General features: G+C 49.2%; 1 protein-coding gene across 1 annotated transcript; it reads left to right on the forward strand.

The window, feature by feature from the left end:
- Positions 9,809 to 14,731, forward strand: ALDH1B1 (aldehyde dehydrogenase 1 family member B1). The gene is made up of 2 exons (XM_003353586.5): positions 9,809 to 10,065; positions 12,148 to 14,731. Exon 2 carries the CDS (start codon positions 12,158 to 12,160, stop codon positions 13,709 to 13,711), a length of 1,554 nt encoding a protein of 517 aa, XP_003353634.1. The 5' UTR covers positions 9,809 to 10,065; positions 12,148 to 12,157; the 3' UTR covers positions 13,712 to 14,731.

The raw sequence follows: 20,084 nt of genomic DNA on the forward strand, positions 1-20,084 counted from the left end.
CATGCACATGATGGGCCCCAAACGAGGTAAACTATGTGAAGGGCTCAGCACAAAGGAGCCCTCAGTAAGTATTAATTACTATTATACTTCATTCAGACAGAAGGATCTATTTCAGTGTACCATCGTTTATCCCTTTTCAAAATTATCAGGATAAATAGGAGGGCTCGGTTGATCACTAACATGATGATGTTTCCAGGTGCACTTAAAGCAAGCATTTCAAACTCCAGGGAGACACAGAGGTGGTCTAATCAGAGGTCCCTCTGGCTTTGTGGGATTCCAGAGCCACACTCAAAGCACAGGGCAGTGTCATCTAGGTGAGTGTCTCGCTCCTAGCAATGCCTCGAGGTTGCAAGAAATGACCCATTTATATACTTTTCAGAAGGGAAGGGCCTGTCTGGTAGGCAGACTAGAATTTTTAAAAATCCTTCAGGTTTTAAGAGCAAGTGCTTGATTTACTTTGGACTCCCAGGCTGCCTGATGGGGACTTTTCAAAAATAATTGTTTTTCCTCTTCTGTGCTCCTCAATGCTCTTCGGCAGAGGGAGAGGCAGTTTCCTAGCTGGGGGGGGGGGGGCGCTCTGGGAATGGAACCCAGAGGCTGCAAGCCCTGGGAGCAGGAATCAAGAGAAGACACAGGGGCAGACCCAGGTTTTGTGGGGTCTGAAGCCTCTACCTTAGAGGTGGGCTAGGGTGCTCTCTGCCATACCTGCTGCTCTGGGAAGCAGAGAACGATGATGGTGATTATAAGGAGGTAATAATTAAACAGGCTTTCAAACATTGTTTGGTGAATAAACCCCCCACCTCAGTACAGTCATTCCTCTGTCCGCCCTTTGGTCTGAGAAGGGCTATGCTGGAAGGCGACCTGCTTCAGCTGGAGGATTGTTCTGCCCCCTCGTTACCCTTCCTCTTTGTTTTTCTTTTTGCTAGAAAACAAGATTAAATTATCCTTTTTTTCCCCCCTCTGAGTATTGCAAGTCGGGAAGCCTGTTGAATAAACATGCCTATTAAAGGCACTGATCTGTCCCCAGCAGGCAGTTAATTGCAGCTCCAAGGTCATAGATGTAGTGGCTTCTGGATGTGGAAGCTGCCACTTGGTTCTATTCAGCCCTGCCTGGCTCTGGCCTGCTGGAGTCTCTCTGCCTGGCTTGGGGTAGGTCCCTGTCCCTCCCTGGGATCCAGTCTCCCGTCTGTACGATCAAGGTGGCAATACTATTAAGTCATCATCATCCCATCACAGCGATGAACCCTTTTGACTCAAGTCATAAATGACAAGCAGGACTCATTTTCAGCTAAAAAGCACTAGTACTTCCATACAGGTGCTTTAATATGAAATGGTCACCTAGAAGTTTGTAATCAGCCAGTGTCTAAGCCCCCAAGAGCCCATCTCCACTCTGGCCTCCTAGTGCCTGCCCCGGGATGCTCCCCCAGACCTCCCCATGATTCAGCATCCAGAGGAGTAAGGCCTGACCCAGTGAGGGAGACACAAGGACTGGGCGTACAGCCAGGACCCTGCACTCTGTCAGGGCTAGATGGTCTGTTATTTAGTGTTTTGAATAGTGTGCCTGGGCCCCTCCCAGGCTCCACTACTTCCCAGTCTTGATACTCTCTCTCCGAGGAGCCTCTCTTGCCGTTTACACCCCAGAGTGGGATCCGGCTTGTGGAAGAATTCAGAGTGCAGCTGGGAATGAAGCCACCTCCCAGCCAGGGACCCTGATCTGTTCACCCACCCCCCCTTCTGGCAGGTCATCTGGCCCAAAAAGTCAGCCTTGAGAGGACAGATCAGGCCAGCTGTCTTCCAACCCCGTGGGGGACTCTCACCAGACTGGGCAGAGTCCACACTCCTTGGTTCCTGCCCCTGAGTCGTTTTGCACTTCCCCTTCCTCATAAATATTCCCAGACCCCTCAGTCTAGGGGCACAGCTGGGAAGGACCACTGAGCCACAGAAACCCCAGGAATTGCCTCCAGGGTCACCAAGGGGTGGGGGTTGGGATCCAGCAAGTACCTCCTCTTCACCTGGCTTGACATTGGCCTTCTGTTTACGATTCCTTTGAGTCAGTGATCTAGCCCAGTGCCCTCTCTGTGTGGACAATTAGGCCCAGAGGGTAAACACTAAGGCAGGCAGCCTGGGATCCAGGCCTTTGGCCCCCGAGTCTGGGGCTTTGCTCACTACATCTTATGTCCTCTCTCCTCTGTGGTTCCATTGCCCTCATTGTGCAGACACATCACTCTGTTCTGGGGAAGGAATATCCCATGATCCATACATAATCCATATGAACAGATGTGTGATGGAAACACCTTTCTTATTGCAACCCTGGGGCAATTTCACCAACCTGCAGCTGATGCTTTAATTAGGATGCAGCCTATCTGAAAAGGTTCTTTAAATACTACACCAGGCACCAGGCACCAGGTGAAAAAATAAATAAGACTGTGCCACCTGTGAGTTCTTGTTGCAGAAGCTAATCCAACCCCCTCCCCCTCAGGGATTACTTAAAGAACCTGGAGAAGTCCTTTTGCTTCTGAGCCTCAGTTTCCCCATCTGTACAATGGTGAGGTTGGACCAGAAGCTCTAACAGCCCACTTGTTCCTTGATATGTTTCTGATTCTATAAAGCCAGGGGGAATCCTCTGCGGTAGGACTTGCTCCTCCTGGATGACACCCTGAGGCAGACACATGGCAGGATCTTTGGAACCAGATTTGGAAAGGAGAGACTTAGCCTGGGTCAGTCACTTCCAGAATCTTCCCTGGTGCTTAAGAGTGTGGCATTCAAAACCAAGCTTTGTACTTCCAGATATACCACTTACTAGTGAATCATTTTTACTCTCTGAGCCTCAGTGTCCTTATCTGTCAACAAACTTGATAACACATGTCTTGACAGCATAAGGGTCTGTAGCAGAGACTCCTAGTTATCCCTCCCCACCCCCTGTTTTTGTCTTCCCACAGTCGTAGAAATGGACACCCTCAAAACGACCACCTAAAATAAAGACTACATTTCCCAGCCTCCCTTGTGGCTAGTCATACTATGTCACCAAGTTCTCACTGATGGGATGAAAGTATAAGTGTTTGGGGGCAGCTTTGGAGACCCTTCCTTAAAAGCAGCTGGCAAGCTTTCTTTGCCTTTCTGTCTTCATTCCTACCTCCATTCTGCTGCCTGGAATATGGATATAGTGGTTGCCACTTTGAGCCAAGAGGATAATGCTTGCTGCTAAGGATGACCGTGGTGAATTAGAGGGGACCAGTATGCTTGAGGATCATTTATCACCTTCATAGACTGCTTACCTCTGGGTTTCTTTTACTTTTTTAGAGAAATAACTTGCATTTTGTGTAAGTCATTGTTATTGGAATTTCTGTCACTCAAAGCTAAACCTAATCTTCACTCATTGTCATAGGATCTGATGAAATTAGATCTCATGGTTCTCTCTAACCAAGGCACCTGCCTGTCTTAAAGTCTTTCTGTGCCTTCTCAGGATAATACTGAAACTCCTCAACATGACACTTAAGGCCCATTGTGATCTACCCCTCACACTTCTCCAGCCTTTGCTCTCTCGCTGCTCCCCCCCACAGCGCCCCCCCCCCCCAGCCCATCATACCCCCAGGTGCCGGCCAGCAGGAGCTAATCACAGCTTCCCAAGCCACCCAAGTCATCACTCATCTCTGGCCTTTAGCACATGCAACTCTGTCTTCCAGGAATGCCATCTCTCCCCCGACCCTTTTCAGGTTTCAAGTATCACCTCCTCAAGGGGAGTCTCTCCAGACCTTCCCAGCCTTTGTTTTTGTGCTGTTTCTTATTTCTCTGGGCCCCACGGGGCTTTCTCACACCGGGTGAGAGAAGCACACCAATGTCCATGTCTGTCTGGCTCCCCAGTCTGTGAACGGCCTGCGGACGAGGCTGGTGTCTGGTTCGTCTCTGCACTGCCAGGGCCTCTGGGACAGGGCCATCAGTAACAGGAGCTGAGAGACGGAGGGATGATGGTTGGCAAATGTTTGCCAATGTGGAAATTGCTGGGCCTGGCGAGAGCTGTGCTGAGGAAATAGTCTTCCAAGCAGAAAGAACTGACTGGAGACAGAGGTGAAAGTCAAGGGCGTGCTCAGCAGCTGCTCATCCCTGCTGCCCTACTCTGGTGACCTAGGAGTCAGACACTGCTGGATTCAAGAGGCCCTGGTGTGTTTGTTGGCAGATCTGCACTATGTGTCATTAACGACAGGGCAGCATATAAAGTTCACTTAATTGGCAAATACGTAAAGACACACTTGGCCCCTACCAGCTCTTTGTACTTCAACCCTTGCCTCTTTATGGCCCAGAACCAGTGAAGATAATAGGATGGGAAAGTCAGTTGACTGGGTTTCATAAGTAGTCTGCATTTGGAGTCCAAAGGTTGTGGTCCAAGGACACTGCTGACAATGAACATTATGTAGCAGCTTTACTAGAACTTTCTGGGGCCCTGATCCCCTGGTAGCCCGTCTATCTCCTATCCCCTCTTTTATAAAGTGGAGAAGGCTGAAGCCAAGAGAGAGGAAGTAGCCCAAGATCACAAGGAGGGGCTGGCACAGGGACAAGGAACCAGCCTCTCATTCCAACCCCTATGCCCTTTGCACAACCCCCGCCTGGGTCTGTGATTGCTGTCCAAAGATTAACTGGATTTAGAAAGACATGAACCCCTTGGGCCCATTCAGGAGGGTCATGAAGGGACAGATGCATTATGGAGCATTTGAACCAAGAGGACACATCCTACTAATGTAACACAATCCTTTCTTATTTTTTTCTAACCATTTATTTTGGTCAAGTTTAAATATACACAAAAATAGAGAGTCTAATGAATCCCCTGTGCCTGGCAGCAGCCAGCTTAATAATTACCAACACCTGCTGTTCTTGGTAACATAACGCAGAAGAGTCTTTCCCCCAGGAAACTAGAGGACACACATGCTACAACCAGTATGGTCTTTTCAAATTGCAAACAGGGTCCTGTTAACTCGCTTCCTTCTTCCTCAAAACTCTAGTAGGATCCTCTGTGGTCAAAAGGCAGACAGAGCTGGGCCCCTACTCTGCCCTAGCCACCTATCTCAGGACTTCTTTTAAGTGGGAGACAGATACACCTCTCTCTTGATGAAGCTATTTTTATTCGGTGTTTCTCTTATGTCAGTAGTTTAAAAGTATGGTACATATGAGAATCAGTAGAGGAATTTAAAACAAAACGAAACAGCATTCTCACCCAGACCTCCGGACCTTCAGCCTCTTCCAGGAGCTTTCACCCCTTTGCACTTTCTGCTTCTGTCCCACTTATCTTCTCCCAGTTTTTTTTTTTTTTTCTTTTTTCTTTTTAGGGCTGCACCCATGACATATGGAGGTTCCCAGGCTAGGGGTCGAATCGGAGCTGTAACTGCTGCTGGCTTACTCATAGCCACAGCAATGCCAGATCCAAGCCACATCTACAACCTACACCACGGCTCAGGGCAACGCCGGATCCTTAACCCACTGAGCGAGGCCAGGGATTGAACCCGAGTCCTCATGGATAGTAGTCAGATTTATTTTTCTGCTGTGCTGCAACAGGAACTCCTTCTCCCAGCTCTTTGACTGCACTTTGACCCCTCCCACCTCCAGGCCTGGGCACATGCCTGTGCCTATTACCTGCAACTGGAACCTGCTTCTTCATTCAGTTGGGCCCTACCTGTCTTTCAGAGGGCATCCTCTGCTCTTGCTGCTCAGAGTGTGGGCTTGGCACGAGCTGCACTGGCATCACTGGCAACTTGTTAGACATGCAGAATAGAAAACATTTATAGTTAACAAGGTTCAACAAGGTCCCCCCAAAAAGTAGAAGGTTATGATGGGCAGTTCTGACTCAAAAATATGACTGGGGTGAAGGCAGGAGAGGAGGGTATTGTTTTCAGGGGAAAGGAATGCTGGGAAGACAAAAGAAACAGCAAATGATTATGGTGTGTCTATGCAACCAAATACTGTAGGCCAGAGGCCATAAACCTAAATGCCTACGAAGACTACTAGTGAAATGATGTATTAGTTTCCCATTTGTTAGCTGTAACCAGTTATCACAAACTTAGTGGCTTCAAACAACGCAACCATTATCTTACCGTTCTGGCCTTGGAAGTCTGAAATGAGTGTCACTGAGCTAAAACCAAGGTATTGGCAGAGCCGTATTCTTTCTGGAGACCCCAGGAGATTGCCTTTTCCAGCTGCTTGCATTCTTTGGCTGCATCACTCTTATCTCTGCTTCCATCATCATATCTCTGATGTTGACATTCCTGATGTTGTCTCCCTGTGACTACACTGGGCCATCCTTATCCTCCAGGATCATCTCCCTACCTCGGGATCCTTAACTGCAGATGCCCACGTGCTGCCACAATGTCTGCTTCCACCCCAGTGTTATTTGTGTGCTTGTGTGAGGACCTCAATTCTATTCAGACCTCAGGCACTCATCTCCTGTGTGATGTTGGACAGGCCCCTCTCCCTTTCTGGGTTTTAAATTTCTTGACCCTCAACTGAGGTGCAGAGGGAGAGAATGAGCAAGGAAGCCAGGCAGGCAGGAAGGAAACCGAGTTTGTGGTAAAAACTCAGGGCTGGTTTGGTTTGACACCATTCAGACTTAGTTCATGTACATAGAATGTAAATTTAGCAGAGTGTAAAGGTTCACTTAGGAGAAAAAGAGGGGGTGGGGTGGTATATTTGGGTTGCTTTGACATGCATCTTGATTTTAAAATTTCTACTCCCTGCATCTCCCTCCGTATCTTGACCCAGTGTTCCATCAAATACAGAGAACGGAGGTACCTGCTATGCTTAGTGTAGAATCAATGCCCAGTGCAGCTTGCGTGTCTTTTTGTTTGGAATCTGTCTGATCCATTCATTATCTCAGAGCCTGTAATCTTTTCCAGTAATTTCCTAGACATAGACATATAAGGCACCAAACACTGAAGGATAAAAATAGCTTCTCTTCCTCTGCCAGGCCAGTGTAAACACATCCCTGGGTAACATTTCTTGCTGACAACGACTTGATTATGGCTTGTGTTATCTCACCATTTCCCCTTCAATCCTTTTAGTCTGGACACTCACAGGGGTTCCAGGCCCAATATCCATTCTAAGGCCTGGATGGATCTTTTTTTTGTCAATTAAAAACTGAATCTAAAACATTCTCTCTGCAAAAATCATCTGTGCATTTTACCCTGAGCCACTGCACATTCATCCTTCTTGCCAAACCATGAATGTCAAGCATTGTGGAAGGTTTTTACTTTTTAAATTTTTGGATGCTTTTACAAATGCCTTGCAACAGCACTACTTATTTTGGTGACTTCTGATGCCAGCCACAGTTTAGGAAGTGTCAAGGGTGGGCCTGCTAGATGGGATCTAGATACAGACAAAGCATTCCCTCCATAAATCCCTTTCGGAAAACCATTCATGGTGGAGTCATAGAATTCCAAAGACCACTTAAGCTGGTGCTTCCCAGATATAGTTGTGCATCAGGAGCATATGAGGAAATTTAAAAATTCCTGGATCTCCACCAACATATAATAATTGAGAATCTCTGAAAGTAAGGCCAGGGAGATTGTAAAGCATGTTTTGTTTTTGTTTTGATGCTCCCCAGGCAGTTCTGATGCACAGCTAAGTTTTGGAACCACTTATCTTGTTCAGTCCTTATCTGGTGCTTTACAGGATTTTGCCAAATGGTTTCATATCCCTCCTGGTACTCCCCAGTGATGGGGGCTCACTGCAGCCCCTCCCACCCATCCTTAGCCAGTTCTGCTTTGTCAGGAAGGTCTTCCTCTGCCCCCTCTAACTTTCCCTCACAGGTCTGGCGCTGCCTTCGAGGACCCCACAGACTACATCTTGTTTTTTGCCTTCTGGAGCCTTGGAGGGTGCAGTCCTGTCCCTTGAGTTCTGAGAGGTGGACACTCCCAGTTCCTTCAGCTGCTCCTCACAGGACACAGCCTTTATCCTCTCCCCAAGGGGCCACTTCTTGTTTGCTACTGCGTCTCACACCTGCCCCAGCTTTCCAAGAGGCCTGACCACTGGAAGACTGATAGTTGTTTTGGCATGGATTCACTGCCTCTACAAATGAGGCTTGTTAATGACTGATCAAATAACCCTTAAGTCAATCCACCATGGAATGTCATGCCAAATGCCCAAAGGGTGCTAGGCTGGCCATGTGCTGGGGTGAGGGTGGTGGGGTGAGGGGGCGGGGGGGGCATGGAGGCAGACAGGGCTTTGCAAGGGGCCACACAATTGCTGGGAAAACATGAGCATAGATGTGGCAAGGCACAAGATGTAGTGCTTCTAGTGAAGAATTAAGTTTTGCAGCAAGGACTGTGAACATCCTAAGGATGACATGGTAACAAAAGACTCCATGGAGCTGTAGCTTAGGGAAAGAATTATATAAATTAATCAGGTTCAAACAGGAAAATGTGCATATTCTAAATATATGGAGAGGTAGAGATTTAAGAGAGAGAGTGGGTGCTGACAGAATTGCTGGAAGGGCCAGAGGGATGGAGAATCAGGGAGGACTTGACCTTCAGGACTGACTCAGAACAAGATGGATAGAGTCCACCAGCCTTGTTACCCTCTGAGACCACTTTGGGGGCTATTTAGCTCAAGACACAGTCCTTAGGCCATGATTTAAAGAGCAGGGAACAAGTAGCTGGAGTCAAGGAACCACAGCTGCAGCAGGCATCTCATACCCAGGGAGCTGGAGAAGAATGCAGAAAACCTCACATTTCTGCCATCATACTAGTGATGACCCAAAGGCAGCAGGACTGTACCCTCCACCTGCCACATGTGGCAGTGGTACTGCTAATCGGCACCACCTAGTTTACATTCAGAACTCTAGCTGCAAATGAGGCTGGGGGCCTGCTCAGAGCTTCCTAACTTCTCCAACCAGGAGGGTGCAGTGGAGGTGGAGCCGGTGGAAGACGGCAGGTTCAGGAATTAGCATCCCGTATGGCAACAACAAATGGAAACAGTCTCCATGTCCATCAACAAGCCATCTTACCACACAATTCTAGGCCACCCGGGAGAGGATGATGTTGCCATTTAATTAATTAGTGACACCATAAAAGGTTCAGAGTAAATTGCTTTTAAAAGGCAGCAAAAAAGAAGTCACCATATGATTTCATTTTCATTAAAAGAGTTTTTGAACAATGCAGAGGAAAAAAGTATCAGCAAGATGGATGGTAACGTTTGGGTGAAAGGATTGAAGATAATATTTTTTTCTTCTTGGAACCTTTTCTGTGTTTTCAAAGCTTTCTGCATTGTGCATATATTCTTGGTGTCCTTAGCCCCACCCCACCCCCGCTCCAATGCAGCTTTTAAAAGCTCAAATATAAAATCTACTGGGAAAAAGAGCAGTGAAGGTGGAAGACAAATTAGTGAACCAAGGAAAAAGAAGTGAGAGAGAGGGAAAGGCACAGAAGAGGCTAAGGAGAGCCTCAAGGATAGGAACTCAGGAGTTCCCTTGCTGGGCATCCTAGGTTAAGGATTCCAAGTTGTCACTGCAGCGACTTGAGTTGCTGCTGTGGCGCGGGTTCTATACCTGGCCCTACCTGGCCGGGAACTTCCACAAAACTCGGGCACTGCGCGCGGGGGCGGGGGAGAATGGTAACCTAATAAGGTGCATTGTGTGCAAAGGAGAAAGGAAAAATACAGTTGGGGCCCAGGCTCCCATTGATGTGTGACCTTTGAAGTCCTATCGTTTCTGGATTTTTGTTTCCGCGCCCAAACGTGCGTCTTAGGACCCCTAGCTCTGCGTGGCGATGCCTGAGAAGGAGCGCTTGCATGGTGCGGAATATTCGCAGGGATAGGGGGCCACTAGACCTTGAGAAGGGTAGTGAGCTAGCAGCACCCCCCCCCCCCCCAATCCTGAAGGCATAGAACAGCCAGCGCTTGGGGGTAGGAGCGGCGTTGGCCGCGCTGCGGAAGGTCTGCGGCGCCCTGGGCGCAGGCGGAGCCTCATTGGCTGCTGAGCTTCGAACTACGCGGAGGCGGGGCCTGTGGCGAGCCCCGGGCCGGTGGCCAGACTAGACCTGGGGGAGTCGGATCCCAAAACAGACCGCGAGCTCCAGCCTGCTGCAGGTAACTGGCGCCCCTCTCTCCTCGGCCCCCACTTCTCACGGACTGGCCACGACTCCCTTCGCTGCAACGCAGGCTTCCTCCCTGGGTCTCGGCTTCCCGATTTGGGGGCCCGCCTTTCCGCCCGAGGGAACGCTGTGGGAACCTCTTCCTGCTTCCCACCCCGCCTCCCACACCGGGTCTCTGGGTGGCGCCGGAGGGGCCCTGAAGACACAGACCTTTGAAACCTCAAATCTTCCCGGTTACCTTGACCTCGTCGCTCCCCGCCACTGGGCCCACTGTAGTAGAGAGCCCCGGATTGTAGCTGTGAGGCCAGTACACGCACTCCCTCCAGCAGAAAGGATAAGGTGGGCGCTACCCGGTCCTCGATGACCCAGTGGGCACAGTGGGCGCTAATAAAAGAGTTGTCCGTAGGAGGGGGGAAACACAAAGATAGGGCTGTGGGAATCCAGGCTGAGGCTCCTATTCTTACTTGCTGTGTGTCCTCAGTGAGTCCCAGAACCTCTCTGATCCCCAACCTTCTTCCAGAATGGGTTGTCATCATCAACCTAAATTCTCTTGGGGCTTCTAGAAGCCTCAGGTGAATTGATTGCTCAGAAGATGGCCTGCAGACTGTAAAGTATGATGTTCTGTGAGCACTTCTCTACCCACATGATGGTGGAGGCCCCTGAGGCGACCCCAAGTAGGTCCCTAGAATAGAAACAGCCTTGGCTGTGCATGAAAGTAGCCTTGCCAACCTTGGTCTGTGATCAATCCTCTTGCCCTCTTTAGCCCCCTCCACCCCTACCCCGTGGATTGGTTAACCCCCCCATCCACCTTATCCTGACCTCCCCAGGGACTCCTCCCTCCTCAGACGCAGGCCTAATGGATGCAAGATCGCTTCTGTCCCAGCGTGGGTCAGAGTCCTGAACAGAGTGAACCCTGCATGCACCCCTGTCAGGTCTGCTGGCTCAGCTTCTCCCCAAGGGATGGCTTCCTAGGAATCTTTCATTTGTGTGGGGCTGGGGACTTAGCTGGGGCCTTGTTTCCCTGGATAAGTTCTTTGCTCCTCTCCCTGCCCAGTGGCAGGGGGTAGGGGTGCTGGGGTAGGGCAGGTGCAATTCTTTCGGGGGCTTGTGGGATAAGGTCAAGTGAGACAGCAGATGTGTAGAGATGTGCTTCAGCGAATCTAGGAACTTTATATACCACTTAAGTTTCATGGATTAAATTTTATAGGGTGTTTAGAGTTGTTATTTTCATCAAGTCTACACTTTTTAGAGTTGTAGGCAAGAATAAACAAAGGCTTCTTTCCAGCTGCTGTACTCATTGCACTCCTGGGAAAGCTGAGGCCTGACTGTGCCTGGGGAGCTGGCCTGGGCTGGTTTCTGAGGGTGCCGCCCAGCTCCGATGACCTGGATGCGTGTGCCAGGCTTTTTGTACTCACAACCCCATTCAGCGTAGCCCCATGAGGCATTTCACATATGAGGAAACTGAGGCACAGAGGTGAAGTGATGTAAGCTCCTCTGTCAGAGAACAGCTCTGTCGCCGAGTCTCTTCGGTTTTTACTCCACCCTGAGGTCAATTAAACAGCCTTTGTAAACAACCTTGGTGGATATTTTATTGTTTCCTCAGTATATTGTTGAATAACTACCTATTTGAGCAGCTTTTCTGTAGCTGGCATAATTCTAGGCATGAAGGACATAGAATTATGCCTAGAATTATGAATGAAATAGGAAAAAAAAAATCCCTGCTCACATGGAGCTGACATTTTATTGGGGGAGGGGAAGCATGTACATATACTATTTGGGGAGAAATAAAGTGCAGTGTGGGGGATAGAGAGTGCTGGGGCTGGTAAAAGTTGCAGTTTTATAAAGGGTGGTCAGGGAAGGCCTTATAGAGAAGGGGACATTTGAATGAAGATGCAGAAGAGGTGAGGGACTGAGCTGGAGGCTACATTGGGTGTGACACTTGGACCAGAGCATTCTTCAGGGCCCTTGTAGCCCTTAGAGCCGTGTTTTCAGAGGTGACATCCCTTTATGCTAGAATCTTGGGACGTCTGAGCTGGTGGCCCTGTCCCCGTTCACCTTGGCTCCTGTCCCTCTCCAGAGTATTCAGCATGCTGCACTTCCTGGTGCCCCGGCTGTTTGGCCTGTGCCGCCCCGTTGCCCCGTACTCCTCTGCAGCAGCCCTCCCAAGCCCCATCCTCAATCCGGACATCCGCTACAACCAGCTCTTCATCAACAATGAGTGGCAAGATGCGGTCAGCAAGAAGACCTTCCAGACAGTCAACCCCACCACAGGGGAGGTCATTGGCCACGTGGCTGAAGGGGACCAGGCTGATGTGGATCGGGCAGTGAAAGCAGCCCGTGAGGCCTTCCGCCTGGGGTCTCCATGGCGCCGGATGGATGCCTCAGAGCGGGGCCGGCTGCTGAACCGCCTGGCTGATCTAGTGGAGCGGGATCGTGTCTACTTGGCCTCGCTGGAAACCCTGGACAACGGCAAGCCTTTCCAGGAGTCTTACGCCTTGGACCTGGATGAGGTCATCAAGGTGTACCGGTACTTTGCTGGCTGGGCTGACAAGTGGCATGGCAAGACCATCCCCATGGATGGTGAGCATTTCTGCTTTACCCGGCATGAGCCCGTTGGCGTCTGTGGCCAGATAATCCCATGGAACTTTCCCTTGGTCATGCAGGCCTGGAAGCTCGCCCCGGCCCTTGCCACAGGCAATACTGTGGTCATGAAGGTGGCAGAGCAGACCCCCCTTTCTGCTCTGTACTTGGCCTCCCTCATCAAAGAGGTGGGCTTTCCCCCTGGGGTGGTGAACATCCTCACAGGCTATGGCCCAACAGCAGGAACAGCTATCGCCCATCACATGGATGTCAACAAAGTTGCCTTCACTGGCTCTACCGAGGTGGGCCACCTGATCCAGAAGGCGGCTGGTGATTCCAACCTCAAGAGAGTCACCCTGGAGCTGGGTGGGAAGAGTCCGAGCATCGTGTTGGCTGATGCCGACATGGACCACGCTGTGGAGCAGTGCCATGAAGCCCTGTTCTTCAACATGGGCCAGTGCTGCTGTGCAGGTTCCCGGACCTTCGTTGAGGAATCCATCTATGATGAGTTTCTCGAGAGAACCGTGGAGAAAGCTAAGCGGCGGAAAGTTGGGAACCCCTTTGAGCTAGACACCCAGCAGGGGCCCCAGGTGAACAAGGAGCAGTTTGAGCGAATCCTGGGCTACATCCAGCTTGGCCAGAAGGAAGGGGCAAAACTTCTCTGTGGCGGGGAGCGTTTTGGAGAGCGAGGCTTCTTCATCAAGCCCACGGTCTTTGGTGGAGTGCAAGATGACATGAGGATCGCCAAGGAGGAGATCTTTGGGCCTGTGCAGCCTCTGTTCAAGTTCAAGAGGATCGAGGAGGTGATCGAGAGGGCCAACAACACTAGGTATGGCTTGGCGGCTGCCGTGTTCACTCAGGACCTGGACAAAGCCATGTACTTCACACAGGCCCTCCAAGCTGGGACAGTGTGGGTGAACACCTACAACATTGTCACCTGCCACACACCTTTCGGAGGCTTTAAGGAATCTGGCAATGGAAGGGAGCTGGGGGAGGATGGGCTTAAGGCCTACACAGAGGTGAAGACAGTCACCATCAAGGTTCCTCAGAAGGACTCCTAAGGACGGCTACCAAGCCGCGGATGCCACAACCATCTGCAAGTGGTTGCCAAGTATTTTTTTTTAAGCCGTGGATCCCCCCCTTTATTTGTTCCAGATGAACTCTTAGAGGGAACCTCAACAAATGAAGCAGTTAAAATGGGAGCTGTTCTAGTTAAAGCAGGGATGGGGCCTGGGCCCAGAGGCTTATCCACCTGCACCCCAACCCTGTTGATGGCCCTGTGTTACTTCCACGACACCTTAAGAGTCTCTGGAATACAGATGAGAAGCCAATGATCAGACAGTGGCTTTTCATTCTTCCAGCTGATCCAAGGACTTCCTGGTGGATTAATTAGTGGTTAGACACTTCAGAAACGGGATTAGGGCACATTAGGATTTTTAAACTAGGCCCTATGTCTTGGCCCCATTCCTTAGTAACCTACCCTAAAAGTCATGGGTGCTTTCCTTTTTCTAAGTACCAGTTGCAAACTGATTTGCCTGCTTGCATTGCTTCATTTTGCTACTGATTCTCCTTAATTCAAGGGAAGGAGTGGACAGAAAATGCATTTATATAATTGTTCCTTTAAAATACACTCAGCCCTAATGTCATCAGTTAATGAGTGGATGAACAAAATGTTGCCATGGAATATTTCTTGTACTGTTCAACCTTAAAAAGGAAAAAAAAGTACTGACACATGCTACAGCATGGATGAACCTTGAAACCATTATGTTAAATGAAAGAAGCCAGATATACAAGGCCATGTATTGTATGATTCCATTTATATGAAATAACCCGAATAAGCAAATCCGTTGAGACAGAAAGTGTATTAGTGGTTGCCAGGGGCTGGGGAAGGAGAGAATGGGGAATAACTGCTAATAGGTAGAGAATTTCTTTTGGGGAGGTTTTGAAATGCTGTGCAATTAGTGATTGTTGTATACTTCTGCACTATACTAAAATGCACTGAAGTAATACTTTAAAGGGGTGAATTTTATGATATGTGAGTTAATTACAATGAAAAATTAAACTCATTCTGTTTGCAAGTTGGTTTTGTATCAGTGTTCTCTTGCTGCTGAACATCTTACAGAGTCTTGGGGATGGAAGGGTCTCTGATCATCCAAAGTCCCTTCCACAATACATCTAGTTTTGATTTTGTTTTCTCCCACTTGGGTGACAGAGTGCACCTTTAAAACCCACAGAGAAAAGTGCTACCTAGAGTGAGTCCATTTCAGGTCTCATTTCAAGGCTTCCACTGGCATTGTCTCTCCAACCCCCACCAAAACACAGCAGCCCTCAAGCCAAGCTCAGCATCAGGGCCCGTCCTGACATCCTGGGGGTTTTGAAATTTCAAACCTGAGAGCTCAGTATGTTTTTTAGTCTTACAATTCTGTTACCCAGCTGTTGGGAGTGAAGCCCCATCAGCTGGAGCAAGACACAGAAGCAGGATGCTGATCCTCTCCTGTCTTCCATCTTTCTAGACCACATGCTCGTGACTTGTTATACTTTCAGGTCCACTCAGTCTTGTGAACGCACACCCCTATCACCTCTTTAACATCCTGTTAGTTCCCCTTGGCATCAAGATGGTTTTGTTCAGTGTCTTGCCTTGGAGTTGGCCTGAAACTGCTTCCTGAGGATCCAGGGTTGGTTGGTTTGGGCCCCGAATCTGTCCTTCTTAAGATCTCCTTTCTCCAGCATTTGTCTAAGGCTGGGTGACCCTGACTGCCCCCCGCCCAAGTGTACCTTTTATCTGTTTCTCTTGGAGGCTGTTGGCACTTTGCGCAATAGTGAGAGTTTCTTGTGGGGAAATGAGTGAGAAGGTGAATGGGGCAGTGGGGTCTCCAATGATTAACATCTCAGTAATTTAACACATCCCTCCCTCACTGGCTTCTCAGTACTTCTAAATCAAAGAGGAATTTGGTAGAGGGTGTCCCAGTTTGGGGTGGGACTGGGAAAGGATACTTTTCTCGGTCCCTTATTTCAATCCCTGAGATTCTGAGGCCGTCTTCTAGGACTGACTCCTAACCCACAGGATCTGACACTATCTCTGGGTAAATAGTATCAGAATTGAGTTGAATTCTACCCCCTGCTGGGTCTGAAAAATGCTTATTGGAGTGGGGAACCACTCTTCCCAAGCAACACACACTTGGGAATTGGGTCCAGGAGGCGAGGAGGGGGCTGGCAAACTAAGAGCACATCTATCCCAAACCTCAAGAGCTCACAGCAATGCCCAACGAGCTCTATTCTGGGTGTGAGGCTGACCTCTGGTGGCCACTTTGTTAATTAACTTGAAGGCTAAGGTGAAATTCTGAGCCTGAGGAGTTAGATTCCCAGTCAGCTCAGTCCCCGCAGGGAGGTTGAACTGGGCATCTTTACTAAGTGTAGACACTGGCCCACGTGACTTCACTTGGTCATAGATGTTGCAATTTTGGGGCATCCACCCATTCAACAAATTTACACCAAGTCCTTAGTTTGTCAATCATTACACCTTTCAAAGGCCACTGAAGTCTCACAACACTCCTGTCAAGTTACCAGTCCATGCTTGGTAAATAAACATGGAGGTCTAGCCATGTTCAGCTAGTAAATAGAGCCAGGATTCAAACTCAGGTCTTCTGACTCTGTTCACTGTACCCCACTCAGCCCAAGGGAAAGGCCCAATAGGAGGAGCATGGGATTCTGCAGGATAAGGAGGGAAAGGGAGGGAGCCACAGGCAGAGTCAGGTGCTTCCAAGAGATCAAGGAAGAGGAGGCTGAAGCTGTGGGGGTCCCTGGAGACCTTGGTTAGCGGAGGCTGTGTGGCGGGGTGGGGACAGAAGCCAGACTGCTGTGTGCCGAGAGCACCACTTTTATCTCCCCAAGCCCCAGTGATCTGTACATTAATCCTAGAGTCGGAGGACCTTGGAAGGAAAGCAGGAAAGCGCATTGTGAGAGCCTTTGAGAGCCCCAGCCTCCCCAGTCACTTAACCAGAGTGGACCACGTAACTGGCCCAAGGCCAAGGACCCCAGTGGGGTCAGTGTGGCCTGGATTCCAGGTCTCTTGACCCAGCCAAGTGCTCTTCCCATGTGTATAACAGGGTAACAAATTCCCAGGTTTTCAGGGTTCAACACAACAATGCTTGCTTTCCTGCATACACAATAATCTGATGCAGTTGTTGGTTTAATCAACCCTTGTCCTCCAGGTGGAGATTCGGAGACAGTTTCCTTCCATCTTGTGGCACCACTCTCTACACTGGTTCTTAACCGATTTTATCTTAGGAATTCCTTTGAGACACTAGTGAAAGCTAATTTTTTTTTTCACCAGAAAAAAATGCACACATGCACATCTGCATAGAATTTGGCATACTTTCAAGGAGCTCATGGACCCTGAGAATAATCCATCTGTAAAACTCCTAAAGGTCAGGCTGCATGGGGCCTGAGACCTCACGTCCCCTGGTAGATGGAGAAGAAAGTATGAAAAGAGCATAACGACTTCTTAAAGCCCTGGCCTTGGTGCAGAATGCATTGCTTCCATTCACAGCCATTCGCAAAACCACCTGACCCAACCAAGGTGCAGAGGGAAATAAGAAACATAGTTATGGGGACACTTCTATGTTGTCCTCAGGTTTTAGAGGACAGCCTACCCTGGCACACACAGCACCTCCTTGCAGATGTGCACAATGGTTAGAATGTTTCTTTTTTTTTTTTTTTTTTGTCTTTTTAGGGCTGCATCTGCGGCATATGGAGGTTCCCAGGCTAGGGGTCTAACTGTGTCTGCGACCTACACCACAGCTCATGGCAATGCCGGATCCTTAACCCACTGAGTAAGGCCAGGGTTCCTAGTCGGATTCGTTAACCACTGAGTCACGATGGGAACTCCAGAATGTTTTTTTACAAAGATGAATTTATTTTTATTTTTAATTAATTTTTTTTTTTTTTTGTCTTTTCTAGGGCTGCTCCTGCAGCATATGGAGGTTCCCAGGCTAGGGGTCTAATTGGAGCCATAGCCACTGGCCCACACCAGAGCCACAGCCATGCGGGATCCGAGCTGCGTCTGCAAGCTACACTGCAGCTCACGGCAATGCCGGATCCTTAACCCACTGAGCAAGGCCAGGGCTCAAACCTACAACTTCATGGTTCGTAGTCGGATTCATTAACCACTGAGCCATGATGGGAACTCCAGAATGTTTCTTACAAAGATGCATTTAGAGTTTAATCCTCTTGTGAGCTGTTCACACCTCTCTTACAGCCTTGATCACACTGTTCCTTTCTACTTCCTTCTTTCCTCACCAGATTCAGCCCGTTTTCTTGGAGTTCTGCTGGGGACCCACATTCTCTGGGATGCTTTGTCTTGACTCAATGTCTCAATCAAGCCATTTCTGGCCCCTCTAAGCTCATAGAACCCACTCTTCCTTTAGTCTTGCCCTGTGGCAGCTCTTATTCATTAGCATATGCATAATGAAATGGGTCTGATTTTCTGCCCCACTAGACTGTGTCTCCAGCAGACTCCCAGCACATCTGGTCTATCTCCTTGCATCCTTGGTACCCAGCACACAGCCTTCAGTATCCCCTAGAGAGTGAATGGTTCTTGTCCACTCGTACGTGGGATCCTCAGGGCAGCAGGACAGGGCAGTGATGCTGACCTCCCTGGACTGCTGAGGGTAGAAGGAAGTGCCCCAGATCCACAGACCATGGAAGGTTTTGAACTTGGTTCTGAGTCTTCAGCTCCAAAGCTAATGCCCATTCTACCCAGGGGTGACTGTGGTACCTTTGGTAGCAGAGACAGGTCCAGCTGTCTGCGCCAGGGCTAGCAACTCTGGGGGGTGTGACCAACAGTAGATCTCTCAGCACCCGGCAGTACCTGGCACCCAGTAGGTGCTCTGCAGATGAGTGTGGTGGCTGGATTTACCAGTGGAGATAAGAGAGCCTCCTGTTCCCACCCACCACCACCACCACCCCACTCCCTAGTACTAATGACTTTTACTCTTTCCCCCAACATCCAACCACTCCCTAACATGGGGGAGATTTAGGATAATGGAGAGACAGCCCTAGTGAAAGGATACACAGGTACAGTCCAGGCTGAACTCAGAGGCAGCCCTGACCATAAAAAGTTCATGCCCAGGAGAGAGAAGCCAGCCTGAGCTGAGCATGGGCAAGTCTTGGTACCCAGTTCTGCCCTGGGTGATGGGCTCCCATGTTCTGAATTCATTATTCAGCTGAAGACGCCTGGGCACTTTAGTTTCCCTTAATTAATAAAGATATCACATAATAATCATTCTCTGATTTAATGTTCAAGAGGCTCTGGCAAAGGCTGGGGATGAGGAAATTCATTAGAGGAGAAGACTGTTCACTGTCAACTGGTTTGCTCATTCTTAATAATTTCTCCCACGTCATCCATCTCTGGGGGAGAGGGAAGGGCGATGTTCTTTAAAGACATAGGATTAGTTTCACCCTAAAACTTGAAGGAAAAATCCATCTTGACACCAAACCACCCTTTTTTGTTCAAGGTGGAAAATGGGTAGCTTTGGGATTGAACACTGGCTTTTGGATTATCTTCCTCAAGCCGTCGTAACCCAGTTGACAACAGAAGACTGAGATTCAGGCCCACTTCTTATAGCATTAAGTCCAACTTCTTCTGATGGCATTTAGGGGAATGGCGACCCTTCCCCTGCCAGTGTGCCACTAGCACTTCCAGCAGCCACTACTTGTCACTACTCACCAGCACAAAACATACTGCACTTCACCCCTGCTGCTTTCACATGCTCCTTCCCTAGCCTGGAATCTCCTGCATCCACTTCAATCTCTAGCTGGGAATGCCTCCTCTTCCAGGAAGTCTTCCCTGACCTCCCCCTGCTCTGATCATAGACGCCTTGTGCTATGTGGCAGTGGGCAGCCTTGTCCCACTCACTCATACTCTAGTCTCACCTAGAGCAGGGCCCACGTCCCACACACCTTCATATTTCCAGGGCTTGCACTCTTCTGGCCTCTGGAGAATGCTATTCCGTGTGCATGTGGGAGGTAATAGAGGGCAGCTCTAAATGAGTGAATTAAATACTAGAATGTTTATACAGTGGGGGACACCAGTTCAGAGGGAGTTTGAAGGATCAGGCTGGCAGTAGATGATTAGTTAGGGCTGGTTAAAAATTGCAAGCAAGGTGATCAGACGGGGCTGTAACACAGCCCAGGTGTGAGAGGTAAGGAGGATTTGGGTTAAAGCAGCTGATGCGGGCAAGCGAAAATAGGGCAAGATGCATAGAGGATGATGGAGAAGAATCCATGGGACCAGGCCCCATACTGCAGCATTCCAAGGATAGAGCACAAAGACTGTTCCTACAAACATGTATTTTCAGAGGGCAGGGGTCATAGGACACCATTAAATCTATGGAAATACGGTAGAAAACACAGACTTTGAGAGCATCATGTCTC

Source organism: Sus scrofa, chromosome 1, assembly GCF_000003025.6.
Source record: "Sus scrofa isolate TJ Tabasco breed Duroc chromosome 1, Sscrofa11.1, whole genome shotgun sequence".
Classification (NCBI taxonomy): Eukaryota; Metazoa; Chordata; class Mammalia; order Artiodactyla; family Suidae; genus Sus; species Sus scrofa.

Excerpts from the sequence above, each read along its gene's own strand:
- ALDH1B1 (XM_003353586.5), top strand. The coding sequence starts at position 12,158 with ATGCTGCACTTCCTGGTGCCCCGGCTGTTTGGCCTGTGCCGCCCCGTT.